Source organism: Propithecus coquereli, unplaced genomic scaffold (genome assembly GCF_000956105.1).
Source record: "Propithecus coquereli isolate 6110/MARCELLA unplaced genomic scaffold, Pcoq_1.0 Scaffold456, whole genome shotgun sequence".
Classification (NCBI taxonomy): Eukaryota; Metazoa; Chordata; class Mammalia; order Primates; family Indriidae; genus Propithecus; species Propithecus coquereli.
The window spans coordinates 1,304,745-1,325,733 of record NW_012150352.1 but is presented as its reverse complement, the minus strand read 5'-3'; the positions used below and the strand labels follow the sequence as shown (position 1 = coordinate 1,325,733).

General features: G+C 47.8%; 1 protein-coding gene across 3 annotated transcripts in view; it reads right to left on the bottom strand.

Annotated features, from left to right (window-relative positions):
• Window positions 1-20,989, bottom strand: part of GNB1L (guanine nucleotide binding protein (G protein), beta polypeptide 1-like) — a 55,358-nt gene that overhangs the window by 20,697 nt on the left and 13,672 nt on the right. For 2 of the 3 annotated variants that reach the window (XM_012654991.1, XM_012654990.1), the window contains exons 2-3: window positions 5,856-6,007; window positions 5,305-5,430 (exon numbers count right to left, since the gene is read on the bottom strand). In XM_012654991.1, the coding sequence (XP_012510445.1) occupies window positions 5,305-5,430; window positions 5,856-5,980 (251 nt within the window). In that variant the 5' untranslated portion in view covers window positions 5,981-6,007. Of the gene's footprint in view, window positions 1-5,304; window positions 5,436-5,855; window positions 6,202-20,989 lie in introns of those variants that run through there. The other variant, XM_012654992.1, reaches the window with a different exon arrangement.

Here is a 20,989-nt window from a genome sequence, read left to right as displayed (position 1 = left end):
CACGCCGGGGGATGTCCACATGGGCTCCATGGGGCAATGGGCTGCCCAGCGTGGCCCAGGCGTGGCGGCTGCCAAACCCACAGAACTGCACACCACTGAGAGCAAACTCACCATACGTACATCAAAAACAACGAACAAGCAGGACATTGGGAGTACAGGAAGGACTGCAGATGTGACACAGACAGGACGGGGCGGGAGCAGAGAGGAGTGCCTTGAGGGAGCGTGCGCTCCAACTTGACGCTGTGCAGTTGAAGACAAAAGTGATCTTGCAGAGATGTGGGGCTCTAGTGGCTGAATTTGTTTCTCACAGGGGTGCAGGCCCACAATTCTGACGGGTGACTACGTTGGGGGTGGCTCTCAGGGCGGGTCCTCCCCCGTAGGGCCATCACAGACAAGCACAGAGGCGATGTGGACCCGCAGAGCCAGCGTGACGGTGTGTGCGGTCAGATCTGCGCACAGACGGACGCAGACGTGAGCGCAGTGTGCGAGCTGGGGTCGGCACCCCCGGGCCTCCCAGCGCCCTCGCTGCCAGCACCTAGACGTGGTGAGCGCACCTGGCGCCCATTTTCCACAGTCAGGAGCCCACAGTCAGTGCTGAGGAGTGGCCGATGCCAAGGCTGGGGTCAGGAAGAACACAGGGTGAATTTCAAGCATCGTGCAGTGCCAGAAACTAAGCAAATACTTAAGAAATCAAATAAAGGACAGGCATGTCAAGACACAGGCTCCAAAGCTGGAATAATCCGCATGATAAAAAAAAAAGTCACAGTAGTAATAGATTTTAACCCAAAGAATGAAGTACATCTCCATGAGCCCACCCCCATGGGTGAGCGCATAAATAAATCGGGAAGGAGCAAACTCCCTATAGGCCTTAATTCCAGGTAAAGCAGAGTCTACCACAGGGAGGGGGAATGAGGGAGGTGACAATACTCGGCGACAGCTGCTGCAGGCAGAACCACTGACGGACGCTGACAGCGGTAGGTGAAACTTTAAGGAGAAACAGGATATTTGCGTAGCCTCCAAGTTTCTCCCCCCAGATATTTATTAATTACTGTGGTGGCTTTAACACAGGCCCACACCTTCTCGGACCCTCCTCCACCCAGGAGTGGAGCTTAATCCTCCTCCCCTTGAGTGTGGGCTGGACCTCACGACTCACTTCTAAGGAAGCAGGAAGAAAAGGCAGCACCATGGCATGGGCCCTGCAGACACCCCCAGCCGAGTGACCAGGGATGACTTCACCAGCATGGGCCACGTGGACATCACGGACCCTGGCACGACAGGGGAGGAGGGCACATGCCTCGGTGGATTTCCTGCCAACACCCATCACGCCCGTCCCACCCTGAGAAAGCATCCACCAACCCTACCTGAGACTCAGGTGTTCTACAAAACACCTGGGCAGTACTCTTCGAGAATGCCAAGGTCACGAAAAACAAGGGAGAGAGAAATGATCACAGACCACAGGGCCTAAGGAGACAGGACAGCCTGGTGGATCCTGAAGCAGAAAAAGGACAGCAGTGGAAAAACGCAGTGACCCTCTGCCATGCCACAGAGAACTCCATGCCACAGAGGCGCCGCTCTCCCCTGGCTGATCTGGGCAACCCAATCCCAATCCAAATCTCTACTAGGTTTCTGGAGAACTCGCCAAACTGATGTTCAAAATGTGACATTTGGAGGACAAAGAATTGTGAGGCCTCCAGGAGGCTCTGCTAGAGCAGGCTCAGCGGGCAGCCAGGGAGAGGTAGTGGGAGGGTGTCCCCAAACATGGAGGGGACATGCGCCCGGCAGTGAGCCAAGGACTCACTCACTCACTCAATTGTTGAGGAACATTTTATTTGAATCAGTTTTGAACTCACGGGATAGCTGTGGGAGCAAGAGAAAGTTCCCGAACCTCCTGTCCTTGGTGCCTGCTCTTTCACCGGAGGCCTCCCCAGCCCCGGGACACACACACGCACCTCCCACTCGCAGACCCTCCGAAGGCAAGCCCACCGCTGCAGCCGTCCCAGGGCCTCGTGGACACCACGCCGGCTACGGGCCGTCAGGCTCCACCCCCGCCTGCCCACGCCCTGTCTCTCCTTCCCTCCCCGGTGCCAAGGCCAAGGCCCAGGCCCATGTTCCCGAGGGGACACCAGGAGATGACACCGCACCTCCTCAGTCACTGCACCTGAGGGCGCACAATGTGTCCTGCCCACCCCTGCAGGTATCGACCCCAAGTGCCTGGTTAAGGCTGTGCCCGCCAGTTCTGTGCCCTGCAAAGCCACGGCTTCCCCTTGTCTGGTGTGTTGTGGGGACACGAGTCTACCCTAACCCTCACACAACCTCTGACCCGTCTCTCCAGGAATCCTCGTTCTTTCAGCACAGGGAGATTTCCAGAAACCAAGATCTGGTCACAGGTGCCGCTGCTGCCAGCCTTCTCTGCAGATGGAGTAAGAAACCCACACACACCCGCCACACACCCCCACATACAGTTCACACACACACAACACACAGACATACACATCGCACACGCAAAGCCCCCTCCACATGTACCACATACAGTTCACACACGCTACACACATAAATCACACATATATGCAAAGCCCCCTACACATACACTACATATAGTTCATACACACAACACACATATACACCCCACCCCCACCCATGCAGGGAACTACTCTATACGAATCTTTGTGCATTTGTCTGCAAGACCCACCAGCTCCTCTGAGACCCCCAGCTGCAGCCCAACCCCTCTGGGTGCTTTCTCGCCATCCCCATTGGTAACTCGCTCCCGCTGTCCTCCAGGTATTTACTGATGTACCCTGCTGGCGCCTCTGCCACGTGCCCCCACTGCTTCTATGGCCGCCGGGTGCCCTTGCCCCCACTCAAGGGGAATGAGGGAAGGGAAGCCAGGCCGTCGGGCACCCGCGTGGAAACACTCACAGTGGGCTCCGAACACACACAGCTTTCCAAGGAACAGCAGTGAAGATCCTGCCGGACAGGGAGAGGCTCGCCCATCGTGATGCAGGGACTCCCCAAAAGACACAAAAGTGCTCGCGGTAAGGGGAGAGCCTGGCTTGCCTGACTCCATCAAGATGAGTAACTTTGTCTATTAAAGATACCATTGAAAGAGTGAAAAATGCAACCACCATGTGGGAAAAATAAGTTATGACGTAAAATATCTGCCATACATCGAAGACAGAAAGAACCCTGACACATCCGCAGGAAAAGGCGGGCAGTCCAGTAGAGAGAGGGCAGGAGCCCTAGGAGGCATTTAAGAGAGGGCTTATCCCAGTGGCCAGCAAATACACAGGAGGCCCCATCATGGAGTGATCAGAAAACCCAAATTAAGCCACACCCAGAAGCGCCTGTGCCCAGCAGCAGGGGAGTGGTGAGGCGCTCCTGCCTCGGGGGTGCAGACTGGCGCCCTCTGACACGTCCCAAGTGCACTCGTGCTGTGGCCCAGGCGTCCCAGCTCTGGGTGCACGGCTCCAACCTGCAGGCTCAGTGCACCCGGGCCCCAAGAGACCGTAACAGCTCCACGTGGGCACTGGGTCTCCACTGACGGGCACATAGGTGAGCGGTGTGGGCACACCACACGGAGCACAGCAACCAGGCGCAGCTACGGGCAACTTGGCGGACCGCACCGAGATAAAGTCAGAAGTCAGACACAGAGGAAGCTGCTTCTTACGGCTCCAATCTTTTTAAGTTAAGAAAAAACAGACAAAACTAGTCCATGCGTTTTACAGACACACATCCAGATGTTCAGTGAAGCAAGAACAAGGCGTGGGGGCTGCCTGCTGGGGCAGGGGATGCCACCTCCGGGCAGGGTGCAGCAGTGGTTGCAGAGGCCTGGGGCCGGGCGCTGGTTGCTCAGGTGCCCACTCAGCCAGAACACGAGGCTCTGTGCGCTGGTCCCCACTCTTCTGTCAGCACGTCGCGTCTCAGGATTAAAAAGGTGAAAGTGGCAGCCTGTGAGGCAGCGTCAAGGGCACAGGTGCATCCTTGGTGTGTGGGCAGGGCTGGGGGCGTCCGCCTACCTCCTCCGGACATGAAAGCAACCGCCCCCTTCAAGGGCCACTTGGAGAGACTTGGCTTCCAAACACAGCTGAGCGCAGGCCTCGCAGGGCCACGGGCTCCAGTGCAGCGTAAACGCACCTGGGCATTCCACAGCTGCGGCCCGCGCCCGCGGACCTCCAACCCCCCGTCCCTCCGTTCCCCAGCCCTGGAACACACCTCCCACGCCTGGGCCCTGGAGGAGCAGGGGACCCCTCAGGGCCTCCACCTCAGCTGAAAACTCGGGAGAAACGCATACAAACAGCAGCTCCTGATGCATGTGGCCTCGCGGGGTTCTGGAAAGGTGTCTGCTCTGACAGTCAGGGAAAGCTCAAACCGCAGGGAGGTCCCTTTGCACCAAGGGTGGGATCCGGGCCTGCCTGGCCAGGAAGTAGGCCAGGTCTGACGAGGCTCTGGAAACACACAAGCCCGGCGCCCCCACCCTCTGGGCCAGCTCTGTGCCCCGGGCACCAGCCAGCTATTTTCCGGGCGGTGGGCACTGCAGGAGTTGGGCTGTGTCCACCACCAATGTTCTGCAGACTGATCGGGCCAAGACAGGCCCGTACCCCAGGTACTGGACTCCACAATGCTCCAGTGTCCTGGGCATGGAGTCCAGAGCAGGAGAACAGGCCTGTCCTCCTGAAGTTCTGGGCTGCGAAGGCAGAGGAACATGTGTACCCCGAGTATGAAGGACAACAGATCCCAGCAGACAGCAGCACGCCTGTGTGGGGCAGAGGCTGCTCAGGAAGTGGCACTCAGACTTGGTGGACTCCTGGGCTGTTGGTGGTGACCCCTGCACAGGGGCAGGTGTCATTGGCTGAGGACAGTGGCCTACTCTGGCACCAGGCAGCCCCCGAGGACTTCCTCCCACAGGCTGTCCCCATCCTATATGCCCTGGGAAGCAGGGAAGTCTCTCCCCACCTGTTCTTTCCTGCTGCTTCCAGGCCCACCTCTGGCCTGGTGTCCAGGCCCAACACCTCCAAAAGGCCTCAGCAATGGCGCCAGACATGGCCCGGCCAGTCCCAGAGCTGCCCCTGCCTGCTCCTGCTGGCTGCCCCAGGGTTCCTCAGGCCACCCGGCCCTCAGCCCCACAGGCCCTCTCAACACTCACAGGCCCCAGCTCACAAGGTCTCTACCATGGGAGTGCCAGAGCCCCTTGTCCCTCCCACCTCCATGTGCTATGGCCCCGCTGGCCCCTTCTGGTCACCCTGGCTCACCCCTGGGGTGGGGCCACGAGAGCCTCTCTGCTTGGCTCCGGCACACCCGGGGACTCACCTGAGGAGCTGGTGCCCTTGGGGCAGCGTCTGCAGCCAGGTCACACACTGGCCCCCATGGCCGTCCAAGGCGGCGACCGCTCTCCGCGTCTGCAGGCTCCAGATGTGCACCAGCCCAGCCTGAGACCTGCTCTAGACAAGCAGAGGTGTTAGGTGGCGAGTGTGGCAGGCATGTTCCTAGCTCGCTCTGGGACTGGCCTGGAGGCCACACTGGAGCACGCAGGCATCTCGCCTGGTAACATTTTTTGTTAAAAGTTGACCATTCTGAATAGGACCTGAGGGTCAAACTGGCAGAGCTTCTCTGAGAGGGAGAGGCCACCCCGGAGCGCATGCTGGGAGGTTCTGTCTGCTCCAGCCCCTGTGACTGAGAGGGCCTGTGTCCCTGCTCCCCCGAGGGATGGTATATACAGTGGGCTCTGAAAGTACAGCAAGCCCAGGTGACAGGCGCCCATGCCCCACTGCCAGCACCCCCAGAGGAACTCGGGCTCCTTGCTAGCCCATGACCTCTGACTTTACCCCAGGCCACCCACAGCCAGGGCAGCAGCTACTCACCCTGAGAAGAGAAGTTGGCACCCCTGGGCCTGGGCTCCTCTGCAGAAATGCAGCGCGTGCACTGCCGACCGGGTGCCTCGGAGGACAAACTGGGGGTCTGGTGGTGGCGGGACGTGGGCCGCCATGCTGAGCAGGGCACAGTCACCTGGGGACTGCGGGAGGACATATGAGTGACGGTGGCCCTCCACAATCATCCTCCAGGAAGGCAGCTTGGGCACGGAGGGGTCTGAGACGCTGCCCCTGCTCCATGCCCAGCCTTCCGCCCCCTGGGGAAGACCCCTGCTCCCCGGACGTTGCTGAATGGCCCTGTGGTTGTGGAGGAAGCATTCCCAGCAAGGGCAGCCGGGCTCTGCTGGGAGCACAGAGCCCCTTCCCCCACTGCTGGCCTCTTCTGGCCGCTGTTCCTGCTGGGAATCTGGGCGTGCTGCCACTGCCCCACCCCCATGCCAATACTCTCCCCATCCTGCCTATTGACCTCTGTACCTGACCAGGGCACCACCCTGGGCTCAACCTGTGCCGTCCCTGGATGGGTGCAGCAGTGCCCAACCCTCCCTTGGCCACTCTGGCCCTCAGTGCCCGGTGCACAGCTCCCCACTGGCCCCCAGGGCATCTTGTCCACTGCTGGCTTCACCCTCCGCTCCCCAGATCCAAGGGCCACACCAGCACCTGCCTGCTCTGGCCACCTGCACACAGGCCCTTCCAGCGTCTGCTTGGGAGCGCCCACTCCTCTGACAATCCAGTCTCCCCTCCTGGGCCCCGCAGAGAAGTGGGTATCTAAGGGGGGCAGCTGTCCAGGGCACCCCTTCCACCACGCCCTCCACCACCAAGCGCCGGCCCTGCCCTCCTGGGTCCACCCCACGCCCTCTCCTCTCTCTCGCTGGGGGAGGCAGGAGCAGCTCAGCTGGGGCAAGAGGTTCAAAACGCCTAAGCGATGCCCCACAGAGGCGGCTGGGGCTGCGCAAGCCAGCGGGCTCTGATCCCGTGGAGTGGAGGGCAGGCCGCGGCTGTAGAAGGCCTGGGGAGGGCAGGGGCCAGCTGGGGCCTCGCCTGGGCCAGGCACACTGGGTTGGGGGGTCAGGGATCTGACTCCAGGGCAGAGGGTCCGCCCTTCCTGTCAAGAGACCTCAGGCGGCCACTCTGCCTTCTGCCCTGCTGCTCTCAAGAGGTTCTGAAGAGAATAAGGAGAACCCAGAGCGCACTTCATAAACCGCCAAGTCCCATTTTTTTCTTTTCTTTTTTTCGAGGTAGAGGGGGGATTCAGCCTAACAGCCTCTCACCTTTGCCTATAGCCAACTGACCCTTCCTAAACACAAGGGCGGCCTCCTGGGGAGGTGGAGGGACACAAGGCCTCAGACACCACCACCTGCTGTGTGGTGGCTGCAGGTCAGAGGACCGGTGAGCGATGGGCACGAGGCTGCAGGACCCCAGTCACGAAGAGCCCAAGAATGCAGGGGAAGCACCTCAGCCAGCAGGAAGGCAGGGGGGCCAGGATGGGGGTCCTTCCCGCTTCCGCTCCAGGCCACCTCCACACAGCTCCCAAGTGCAGTCCAGGCATGAACACATCGGATGTGCACTGGTGTACACACACATGCACACATACACGCACATGTGTGAAACTCACACAAAGGACACACACCCACAGGTATACACTTGCATGTGCATACATGCACACACACACACACACACACACACACACACACACGCACTCATGCACACACATACATGCACACACGCACAAGCACACTCACAGAGACAGCACAGTGGCCTCGGGCAGTGCCAGCCGAAGCCTGGCCCCCACTTGCCACCTGCCTGCGGTCTGGCGGGAGTTTCCAGAAACTCGCCAGCAGAAGGCTCATTCTGAGGTGATGAAATCACATTCTCCTCTATTGTCTCCCCAAGAACTGCGGGGAACAAACCCGTCACGTTGTTACAACCACCGAAATGCTCAGGCCAAAATGATGCATCGGCAATTAACGGCTCCATCATTTCAAGCAATTAAAATAAGCGCTTTATTTGAAAACTAATTAATTCTAGCTACATATTTTTCCCATGACAATATCCTAGGATAGCTTGATTTATGACATCTAATTATCCTTTATTAATCTAATTGAGGATCTTGCCTTCTCCTATCTTGCCTGGCCCCGGGCCTCGGGAGCGGAGGCCGAGCCATTGCGCAAGGCTGTGTGCGCTATCAGCTGCCTGCGCTGCCCCTGCTACCCTGGTCTTATCCTCCCCAAGGCAAAGGAACAGGAAACTTAATCCACAGAGAACAGCTTCAGAGTCTGCTGCTCTTTGAGATGTCAATGGGAGACACATTCTATTAAAAGAATAAAGAGAAAGACAATCGGACACAATGTGACAGCCTTTCCGAAGAGGCTGGGCACAAACGGACCCTGCCAGTGTCCCCCTGTCACAGGCCACAGCAGCAGCAGCTCGAGGGCCTCAGGGCTCTCCCCACGGGGTGGGGACCGAGCGCCCCCACCCCTAGAGTGTGGGCCAGTGGCAGTGAGGGAGGCAGGGTGGACACGCAAATGCCCAGCAGCACAGACCTGCCACAGCTGCAGGGCCTGCATCGGTACAGACAGACCCGCGTGCAGACAGACCCGCGTGACCCGAGGCAGACAAGGCAGGGCCAGGGCAGTGGCTGGTGCCCAAAGACCACCGCCCCACCCAAGATGTTCTCAGGTGGCTTGGGGGTTGCACCCCAGTGCATGACCTGGCCCACAAACGGGCTGCAAGTCTGCCTGGGCGCCCACCCTGCCTCAGGCTGCACAGCCCCGGGAGCAGCCCCCCAGCCTGTCCTGTCACTGTCGCAGGACCACTGCTCACGAAGGACCCGGGAACCAGCACAGAGCACTCGCAAGAGAGCCAGTTCGGGGAGCCACTGCCTAGGGTCAGCCAGGCGCTGCCCCTGCCTGCCCAGTTCCCCAGGACCCCAGCCCCCACAGGTGTCAGATGAAGACACAGAACCACCCCCAGTGGTCCCTGAGGCCCCTCCATCCCACAACCTGACATACTAAGTCAGCACCACTTTTCAACAGATGCCTCAATTGGCCCTCCCCACTGAAAAAACTAAACATGTCGGTAAATTTAAAAAGCCAGGTGTGGGGTGCACGCCTGTATTTCCAGCTACTTGGGAGGCTGAGGCAGGAGGATCTTTTGAGTCCAGGAGTTGGAGGCTGCCGTGAGCTATAATTGCCCCACTACACTCCAGCCTGGGGAACAGAGCCAGACCCCATCTCTAAACAAATAAAAAAAAAAAATGAAAAAATCAAATCTTCAATGCACCATTAAGTTGGCAAAGACGTCTGGGACCATCAGAGGTCGAACACTAAGTCAAGCCCAGCCTGGCAAGGCCTGCCCTGAGGGCACTGGCCATACTAGCAACCTGGACTTCCGGTTCTGATGGCCTCTGAGGCTACAAAAGACAAAAGACTAGGGTCCTCCACGGTGGCTGATCTCACAGGAGACCCCAGTAGGGATGGGGCCCCACAAGGCTAGATGCTCAGTGCTAGTCTGAACTGGAGCTAAACCCACACCCACCGGTGCCAGAAAAACTCTGGCCCTCGGGGATCAGCCCCAAGTCACACCACTTTGGGAGATCCCCTAACTTTAGTCTGTGTTCTCAAAAGGAACCCACCTTCAACGCAGGCCTCTGTGAATTCTCAGAAAAATTTCTAAGAAGTTCAGGCTCGTAGTCAAAAATCACAAAAACCAACAAGGAAACGTGGCACCAGGTGTGAGAGCCATCGGAAGTAGCAGGAAGCAGAACCAGACCCAGAGAGCAAAGTGCTCAGGCACATAAGATAAGCAGGCTTCATGTTTTAAAGAAATAACAAGAGAGAACAGGAACTGCGAGGAGAGAGCAAGAGGCCGTGAAAATCACCACACAGATTCATGAAAGGATCCAACCTGGTGAAAGGCTGTCGGGAAACGGAGATTTGCATTACGCCAGGGTGTCGCTCCAGACTGTTTACTAATCACAACAGGAAAATGTACGTCTACAATGGAGACATCTGGCTGTCACCGCCTTCACCACTGATCGAAGCTGGCACGGCCAATGGTAACAAACTGGCATTACTTGTCTCCTGATGTGATGCCACGAGAAGACACGGTACCATCCTTGTGCATCGGTGCCAACAACGCTCAGCCCGAATCCAGCCGCGAGGAAACAGCCAGACACATCCAGGTTATGGGACACTGGACAAGGCCAATGTCAAGAGAAACAACAAAAGCAAAAAGCAGGGTGACTCTTCTGGTTAAAAGAGACGAAAGAGGTATCACAACCAAATGCAACCTGTAGCTTTAGATCCTAGATCTTAGATCAGATCCTGGATCAAAAAAGAGGCTGCTCTAAGGGACATGTGGGGACATTTGGGTTAATCTGAATATGGACAGCAGATAACATGAAATTATCGCTTTTCCTGGGAAGGATAATGGTATTTTATATAGAAGTATAGAAGATTGTCCTCATTCCTAGGAGACATGTGCTGAAGTATTTAGTGGTGAAATGTCATAACGTCTGTGAACTGTTTTCAAAAGTTTCTAGGAAAAAAATTCTCTTAACCTCTACCTATCCATGTAAGAATACATGGGCAGAGAAGTACTGCAAATGTGGCAAAATGCTAACAGCTGTGGAACTTAGGTGAAGGGTACACAGGTACCTGTTATACTATACTTGCAACCTTCCTGTAGGTTTAAAAATATAAAAGCATGCCAGTGGGGTGGAGAGAGACAAGCCCACACTGGACTAGTCTCCAGCTATCTAAAAGCACAGATCAATGCAACACAAAAGCAAACACCAGAAAGAAAAATGATCAAAAGACTTGAACAGATATTTCACAAGCAACATAAATGTCCAATAAACATATGCAAAGATGTTTAGCCTAATTAATCTTGGAAATGCCTGTACAAACCACAATGTGATATAATTATACTCCCAGCAGATTAGCAAAAAATTAAATAATCTGTCAAATGTTGACGAAGACACAGGACAACTGGAACCCCCTCTACCAGGCTGGAGGGAGCATAAAAAATGCAACGACCACTTTGGGAAACAATCTGGGCCTATCTTGCTCATGCAACCCTGCTCTTAAACACCAGAAGAAATTCCCACATGTGCGCACAAAGGCACTCACACAAGAGTGTTCATAGCAGTATTGTGCACAGTAACAAAAACCAGAAACAACCTGAATGGCTATCACTGCAGAATGGAATAAATTTGGTATGTTCATATGACAGAATCCTCCACAGAACTGAGAATGAATAAATTCCAGTCTTACATGGATGAAGTTTAAAATCATAATTCTCATAGAGACATTGAGAAAGCTAAACATGAAGCTACAGACAGGAAGAAAGTATTCACAACACATATATCTGTGGAAAGACACACAGTAGAATTTGCTTATTGACTCAGAATATATAATTCAATAAGAAAAAAATATAAAACAAAGTGATTCTAAAAGGCTAAAATTAGAGTTGGGCAAAGGAAAATGATAAGAAAGCGGGGGTTGAAATATTAATATCAAAGTTGAATTCTAGCTACAGCATTAGAATTCACAAAGCCAGACAGTTTCTAATTCTTCATCGGGATTCACGATGAAGATATAACAGTTTTGAACATCTATGCACTAAATAACAGAGACACCATCTTTATAGAGTAGAAACTACAGGAAATGCAGGAGTCCCAGAAAGAAACCTGTTAATGACTGAAGAATGTGACCTACTACTCTCAGGACAAGTCAGATCAAGTGGACAGTGGTAAGTAAGGAGATAGAAGATGCCAACAATAAAACAACAGGATAGATATTACAGAACTTTACACTCTGATGACACAGAGACGACACCTTCCTCTCAAGGGCAGTGAGCCATGTGTAAAAACTGATTGTATATTGGATTGCAAACAAATATCAGTAAGTTTCATAAAGAAGAAATGTTTATAAATAAGATTCTATGGCCACAGAGCAAACTAGAAATTAACAAAATAAAAAACAAGAAGGCTCTCCTAACTAGAAATCAAGAAACATTTATTAAACAACTCTTATATATAAGAGAATTATATACAAGGAAATTACTGAAACCACAAATTTTTTAAATGACAATGAAAAGCACTACATAGCTGAGTTTATAAGACTATTTAAACTTTGATCAGAAGAAAAGTATAGACCAATATCAATTATGAGTATCATATAAAAATAGTAAGCACATTTTTTAAAAAAATTAGCTGGGCATGGTGGCACACACCTATAGTCCCAGCTACTCGGGAGGCTGAGGCAGGAGGATCGCTCGAGTCTGGGATTTTGAAGCTGTAGTGAGCTATGATGACCCTACTGCACTCTAGTCCAGGCAACAGAGCAAGACCCTGTCTCAGAAAAAAACAAAAACCAAAAAAACCCGCGATGACCAAGTGGAATTTATCCTAGAAAATGCAAGGTTGGTTCAATTAGGAAATCTACTAACGTCACATATCGTATGAATAGATATAAGGGAAAAAAGTATATTATCTCCATAGATGCTGAAAAGCCTTTGATAACATTTGATACCCATTTTTAAATATTGAAACAGTTAAGCAAACAGAAATTGGTGGATTTCTTAAAAATGACTTAAATATATATACGCATCCCCCTTGGTCCTAAATCCAACATATTAGTTCATGAAGAAATATTGGAGGCATTCCCACCCAGATTAGAATGCCTACCATCTCCATTACCATTCAATATTGTATTAGAGGTTTAAGCCAAAGCAATTATATAAGAAAAATTAAGTAGAGGCATGTGATTGGAAAAGAAGACATCAAATAATCTTCAATAAGTTGGCCATGGTGGTGCACTTGGGTGGTGCCAGCTACTGGGGAGGCTAAGGCAGGAGGATCACTTGAGCCCAGGAGTTTGTGAATAGTCACTACACTCTAACCTGGGCAGCATAGCAAGACCTCCATCTCTGAAAAACAAAACAAAACAAAACAAAATAAAAAACTATCTTCCAGAGGATATGATGGTATACATAAAAAGCTCTAGATAATCAGTGATAAAACAGAATTAAGTAATAAAAAAAACTTCAATATGGTGGCAGGATATAAAATTAACATAGCGTATTTGTTTCCATGTACATAAACAATAACCAGTTAGAGAAAATCTCATTTATAACAAAGAAGATAAAATATTTAAGAATAAATTTAACCAAAAAAATTGCAAAACCTACATGAAGAAAATTTTAAGTACTTCTGAAAGTCACAAAAGTAGACTTGGACAAAGGAAAAAAGACCCTTTGTTCTTGATTAAGACAATTCAACATCAACATAAAGATGTCTTATCTCCCCAAGTTAATTTATAAATTTAACACAACTCCAATATAAAACACTAACAGGCTTCTTTATGGCGTTAGAAAAGTTGATACTAACATTCACGTGGTTAAAAATGCAGATATCCAGAGAAATACAGGGGAAAAAAAACATCTAAAAGAAGCTAGCCAAAACGTACTAGAGTCTTTAAGATTAAAAATGTGACACTGCTGTTTGGACAGACAGATCAGTGAAGCAGAAAGCCAGAAATAAACCCAAGTACACGTGGAGGTTAATGTATAAAAGAGACGGTATCTCACATCACCGGGACAAAGTGGGTCTCTAACCGGTGTTACCGGGACAACCGGTTAGCCCTTTGGCAAATGATAAAATCAGATCCATATCTTGAAGGGAAACACATGAGAATACCACATGAGGACCAACTCCGAGTGGATCTGGGACCCACATGTAAAAAACCAACCATCCAAACACCGGAGGAAAACGTGGCAGAACCACTTTACGACTTGGTGGTAGGTGAGGTTTGCTATGACTCAAAATTCAGATGTAGTAAAAGAAAAATAATCTAACTACATAAAAAAATTTTAATTTTTAACTTTTGAATGTCAAAAGAGATTAAAAACCTAGTAGCTTTAAAATATACATAAACTTTTCAAAATTAATGAAAGACTAGACCCAAGAGAAAAATGGGCGAAAGACCTAATAGACAATTCACAGGACAAGCTATGAAAATGCCTTTAAACGTAAGAAAAGATGTTCAACCTCAGCCTCCCTCATGGAGAAACGTAACGAAAACTACACTGAGAAGCTTCTGGTCGTGGCAGGATGAAGAGTGAGCTCACTACAGCCTCTCTCTCAGGCCGATTGCAACTAAAAACTCCAGACAAAATATAAAACGCGATTACCTGCAAACTAAAACGTGGCCAACAGCAGCCAGATTTTGGAGGTAAGCAAAAGCCTGGGGAAGTGAGCTATTAATATATGGGAACGAGCTTCCTAGGTTATTTTTTTGTGTGTCTTGGGGCATTGCCTTGCAGGTAGGCCCTGGCTGCATAGCTACAAGGCAACGGTGGCTAAAACTTAGGTAGAAACTCCAAATTTCTGGATAGAGGTCAGAGAAAGAGGTCTGCTGTGGTCCAGAGAATGTGAGGTAAAATCCAGGGTCCCCTCCCTCTCCTGGTGCTGCCCCAGGGATGGGCCTAGACACAGCGCTGGTGGGACAGGTGACCATGGGAAAACCTGGCCTCTGGCCAGAGGAACCAAGGAGAGGGGACCCTGCAGGACAGCAAGGGTGTGTGGGTGGTGGGTGGGGACTGCAGCGTGGGGAGAGCTGAAGAAAAGGTCCCCTAATTCTGTGAATGGATCCACAAAAGCCCATGCTCACCGCTTAACAGCATGTACACAAGCTTAACTGTATGCAGCACGAGCTGTAAGAACTAAGTAAGATTTAAAGCATCGCTCAAGAGTCAGACTGAGCCCTGAGTGGCTGATGTGGGGGACAGAACCAAAGCAGCAGGTCCAAAGCTCTGAAAACGGAACTGAGAGCAAGACCACAGCACACGGAGGGCAAGACAGAACTTGTGGTGCAAATCTCACTGGCCTGACCACCTGTTAACACAACACTCTGCCTTCTCCCCAGGACCTCACATAATCCAGGATATGTCCAGGATACAATCCAAAATTAGTCAACATACGAAGAACCAGGAAAATGACACCAATTCTCAAGGGGAAAGACAATTTACAGATGCCAACCCTAAGATGAATCAGATGTTGGAAATATCAGATAAAAAAATTTTAAAGCAGCTTTTATGCTGGTGCTCCATGAGGCACAGGTAGACATACTTGAAAGCAATGGAGGCAACCAAGTTCTCAGCAGAGAAACAGAAATTATTTTTTTTAAATCAAATAGGTAGAAATTTCAGAACTGAATAATATAGTATCTGAAACCAAAAATAAATGATAATGGAATGGAAGATGACAGAGTAAACATGAAGACTGAGCAGTAGAAATGATTCAACAGAAGATCAGAAAGGAAAAAAGACTGAAATAATGATTAGAGCATCAGGGACTCGTGGACCAACAAAAGGTCTGACGTTCAGGGCAGCGAAGTTCAAGAAATAGAAGAAAGATATTACAGCAAAAAAATTAATTGAATAAATAATGCCTGAAACTTCATATATTTAGGAAAAGACAAAAATTTATACGTTCAAGAACTCAATGAACCATAAACAAGGTAAATGCAAAGAAACGACATTCAAATATATCATACGCTGCCGAAAATAACAATGAAACCATGGAGGCCAACAGGCAGTGAAATATTCTCATTAAAGTGCTTTGCAGAACTCTATAACCAGTAAATTATCTTTTGGGAAATGAAGGTAAAATAAAAATATTCTCAGAGGAGGGAAAACCAAGAGCATTTCTTGCCAGCAGACATGCACTAAAAGAAATGCTAAAGGAAGTTCTTCAGGTTCAGAAGAAATGATATCAGAAAGAAACATGAAACTTCAAGAAGGTAGAGGAAGAGAAATGGTAAATATCTGAGTAAATTTTTAAAAATTTTTCACCTCTTTTTTTTTTTTTTTTTTTTTTTTTTAAGACAGAGTCTTGCTCTGTTGTCCTGGCTAGAGTGCAGTGGCATTATCATAGCTCACTGCAGCCTCGAATTCCTGGGCTTAAGTGATCCTCCTGCCTCAGCCTCCTGAGTAGCTGGGACTACATGTGCACACCACCACATCCAGCTAATTTTTCTAATTTTTTGTAGAGACAGGCTCTCACTCTTGCTCAGGCTGGTCTTGAACTCTTGAGCTCAAGCAATCCTCCCGCCTCAGCCTCCGGAGTACCTGGGACTACAGGTGTGAGCCACTACGTCCAGCCCCAATATACCTCTTAAGTGAATACATATGATTGTTAAAATTATAACATTGTCTACTGAGATTTTCAATATAACAGCTATAACATAAAGGTGGGAGGGTAAGGGGACCTATATGGTTGTACTTCTGTATTTTACTTGAAATGAAAAAAATATTAACTCTAAGAAGACTATGAAGGGTTAAGTATGTACACTGTAATCCCTAGAGCAACCATTAAAAACATAATACAAAGACATATAGCCAAAAGCCAACTGAAAAATTAAAACAGAATATTTGAAAATATTCAAATAATTCAAAAGAAGACAAGAAAGGGGGGACACAGGAACAAAAAAGAAGAGAGGAAAAAGAGAAAACAACAAGTAGTAGACCTAAGTAGAACCATATGAAAGATTACAATAAATGTAAATATTCTCATCATGTTAACTATAAGATCGAACTACAAGCTATTTTTTTTAAAAAAAGACACAACTATAAGCTACCTAGAAGAAATCCACTTTAAACATAAAAATATTGATAGATTAAAAAGGTATACTATACATATAATAAAAGAAACTGGAGTGGATATATTAAAATCGGACAAAGTAGACCTCAGAACAAGGAACGCTATCAGGGACAAGAAGGAGACATGATAACAAAAGGCATCAATTCATAAAGAAGATGCAAAAGTTGAAAATGTATGTGGCTAACAACAGAACTTCAACATGCATGAAGAAAACACTGGTGGAATAGACAAGTACACAATTATAGTTGGAGACTTAAACTCCTCTTCAGTAATTGATTGAGCAAGTGGTCAGAAAGTTATGCAGAAGACCTGACCAATACTATCTATTTATTTGGCCGAGTTGACATTTATAGAACATGACACTCAAAAGAAAACACACATTCTTTTCAAATGCACATGGAACATTCATCAAGATAGACCATTTTCTGGGTTATAAAACAAACCTTAAAATATGTATAAGAACCCAAAGCATATAAAGTATGTTCTCTGATCACATAGAATTAAACTGGAAATCAATAACAGAAAGATAACTGGAAAAATCTCCAAATATTTGGAAATTAAACAATACTTTTATTTTTTCTTAGAGACAGGGCCTAGGCTGGAGTGCAGTGGCACCCTGATAGCTCACTGCAGCCTCAAACTCCTGGGCTCAAGTGATCCTCTCGCCTCAGCCTCCTGAGTAGCTAGGACAACAGGGGCACGCCACCACGCAGAGCTGATTTTTTTTAAAAAGTTTTTTGTAGAGATGGGGTCTCGCTATTTTGCCCAGGATGGTCTTGAACTCCTGGCCTCAAACCATCCTCCCACCTCCAACAACACTCTTCTAAATAACGGGTCAAAAAAGGAGTCTTAAGGGAATTAGAAAATATTCTAAATTGAATAAAAATGAAAACACAACATATCAAAACTTGCAGGACGCAGCTAAAGCAATGCTTAGAGGGAACTTTATAGCATTAGAGGCGTACATTAGACAAGAAAAAAGTTCTCCAAATTAATGACCTGGCTTCTACTTTAAGAAACTGGAAATAGAGGAGCAAAATAAGCCCGAAGCAAGCAGAAGGAAGGAAATAATAAGATTAAAGCAAAAATAAAATAGAGACTAGTAAAACACAAGAGAAAATAAACAAAACCAGAGGTTGATTCTTTGATAAATCTCTAACTGAACTGACAACAATAAAAAGAGAGAAGAAACAAATTATAATAATTTAAAAAGGGTTATCACTGCAGACGCCAGAAGTGTAATAAGGAAATACATGAACAACTCATTGCACATAAATTAACAACTTAGCTGAAACGAAATGAAAGTTGAAAGCCACAAAGTGAGGAAAGAGGTGACCTGAATAGTCCTATATTGATGGAAGGAATTACATTTTTAGTTTAAATCCTTGAAAAAAAAATCTCCAACCCGTATGACTTCACTGGCAAATTCTACCAAACATTTACAGAAACTACTAGTTCTACATAATTTCTTTTTTCCAGAAAACAGAAAAAAAGAGAACACATCCTAACAAATTTTATGAGGCTAGCACTACCCTAATACCAAAACGAGACAAAAGTAGTACAAGAGAAGAAAACCACAATCCAACATCCCTCATGAATATAGATATAAAAATCCTCAAAAAATAGCAAAGCAAATCCAACAGTATATAAAAGGAATATGGTATGACCAACTGGAGTTTATCTCAGGAATGCAAAGTTGATTCAGTAATCAAAAATCAATTAATGTAAACCATCAATTAACACACTAAAGAAAAACCACAGATCATATCAATTGATACAGGAAAGGCATTGAGCAAAATTCAACAACCATTTATAATTTTTAAAAAACTCTCAGTATAATCCATAAGAGAAAAAATTAATAAATTTAACTTCAACAAAATTAGAAACTGCTGCTCTTTGAAAGACACTATTAAGAAAATAAAAAGACAATCTATAGACAGAGAGAAAATATTTTCAAATCATGTACTTGGCAAAGAATTTACATATTAAATATATAAAGAATTTTGAAAATTCAGGAAGAAAACAAACAAAAAATAAAACAATTTAAAATGGGCAAAAGATTTGAATAAACACTTCACCAAAGAAGATATGGAAATGGAAAATAAAGATATGAAAATATACTCAACATCTTTGGTCAGTACGGAAACACAAATTAAAACCAAAATAAGATGTTACCACATACTTATCAGAATGGCTAAAATTAAAAAAGACTAACCATTCCAATTGTTGGAAAGTTTGTGAAGGAACTGAAACTAATACACTGGTCACGGGATTATAAAATGGTATAACCACTTTGGAACAAAGTTTGGCCACTTGTTTAAAAAACAGCCCCAAATTGGAAACAACCCAAACATCCATCAACAGCTGAACAAACACAAACAGGGGTATATCCACACAATGGAATATATCCATCCTTGACAATAAAAACGTAGGAAGTACTGATACATGCTTCAGCATGAATGAATCTCAAAAAAAAAAAAACATGTTGAGTGAAAGAAGCCAGAAAAAGACTTTAAATACTGTGATTCTATTTATATAAAATTCTGGAAAACGCAAACTGCCATAGAGAAGGCATATGAGTAAGAACCCGGAGAAGGAAGTGCAGGAAGCGGGAGGAGAGACGCACACAAACGGGTAGGAGGAAACTTTAGGGACAATGGAAAAATTCACTGTCTTGAGCGTGGGGACAGTGTCACAGGTGTTGCACTTGTCAAACTGTCTACTTGAAATATGTACAGTTTATTGTCTATCAATTATATCTCATTAAAAAAACTTGACAGCAACTAAACAATCCAGTTAAAATACACAAAAGATTCTGAACAGACTCTCCACCTACAAGGATGTAGAGATGGCAGGTAAGCACAAGATGCTCCACATTATTAGCCATTAGAGAATAAAATTAAACCCATAGGGAAATATCTACAACAGTGGCTAAAATTAGGAAGGAAAAAACTGACAAAACCAAGTGCTGGCAAGAATGCGGAGTAACTGGAACTCCCATACACTGGAGAACGCAAAAGAGTGCAAGCGCTGTGGAAAACAGTTTGGCAGTTTCGCCAGGTGCGGTGGCTCACGCCTGTAATCCTAGCTCTCTGAGAGGCAGAGGCGGGCGGATTGTTTGAGCTCAGGAGTTCAAAATCAGCCTGAGCAAAAGCGAGACCCCGTCTCTACTAAAAATAGAAAGAAATTAATTGGACAACTAAAAATATGTAGAAAAAAAATTAGCCGGGCATGGTGGCGCATGCCTGTAGTCCCAGCTACTTGGGAGGCTGAGGCAGGAGGATCGCTTGAGCCCAGGAGTTTGAGGTTGCTGTGAGCTAGGATGACGCCACGGCACTCTAGCCTGGGCAGCACAGTGAGACTCTGTCTCAAAAAAAAAAAAACAAAACAGTTTGGCAGTTTCTTATGAAATAAATATGCTTGTATGTGACCCAACAATTCTACTTCTGGATATTTATTCTAGAGAAATAAAAACTTACGTGCAAACAAAAACCTGTACCTGAATGTATACAGTAGTTATAACTCATCACCCAAAACAGAAACATGTAAAATATAATCTCCCACACAGAAAATAACCCAAGTGATCATCGGCGGGTGGATGGAATAATATTCAACGATAAAAACGAACTACTGATAAATGCAACACTGCGGATGAGCCTCCAGAGAATTATGTCCAATAACATGCTACATATTATATGATTCTATTTATATGGTGTAGGTATAGGTACCAAGGACAGATTGGTGGCTGCCAAGGGTCAGGAAAGGGCGAGGGGCTCACTGCAACGGCGAGGAATTTTTGTTTTGCTTTGTTTTGAGACAGAATCTTGCTGTCACCCGGGCTGCAGTGCAGGGGCATCATCATAGCTCAAAGGAACCTCAAACTCCTGGGCTCAAGTGATCCCCTTGCCTCAGTCTTCTGAGTAGCTGGGACTACAGCAGTGTGCCACCACACCTGTCTAATATTTCTATTCTTGTAGAGACTGAGTCTCGCTCTTGCTCAGGCTGGTCTCTAACTCCTATCCTCAAGCGATCCTCCTGCCTCAGCCTCCCGGAGTGCTAGGATTACAGGCGTGAGCCACGTGTCCAGCCTGGGGGGAAGGTTTTGAGAGAGTGAGCAGTTTTCTGGATCCTGATTGTGGTGGTATTAGCATAGACAAGTGTTAAGACTCACTCTAAGTGCATATAATAACAACAATAATATAGTAATTCCCCCTTTATCCTTGGGGTATGTGTTCCAGGATCCTCAGTGTATGCCTGAAACTGCAGATAATATACGGTACATACATACCTATGATAAAGTTGTTTTTTTTTTTTTTTGAGACAGAGTCTCACTCCTTTGCCTGGGCTAGAGTGCTGTGGCATCAGCCTAGCTCACTGCAGCCTCAAACTCCTGGGCTCAAGTGATCCTCTCGCCTCAGCCTCCTGAGTAGCTAGGACAACAGGGGCACGCCACCACGCAGAG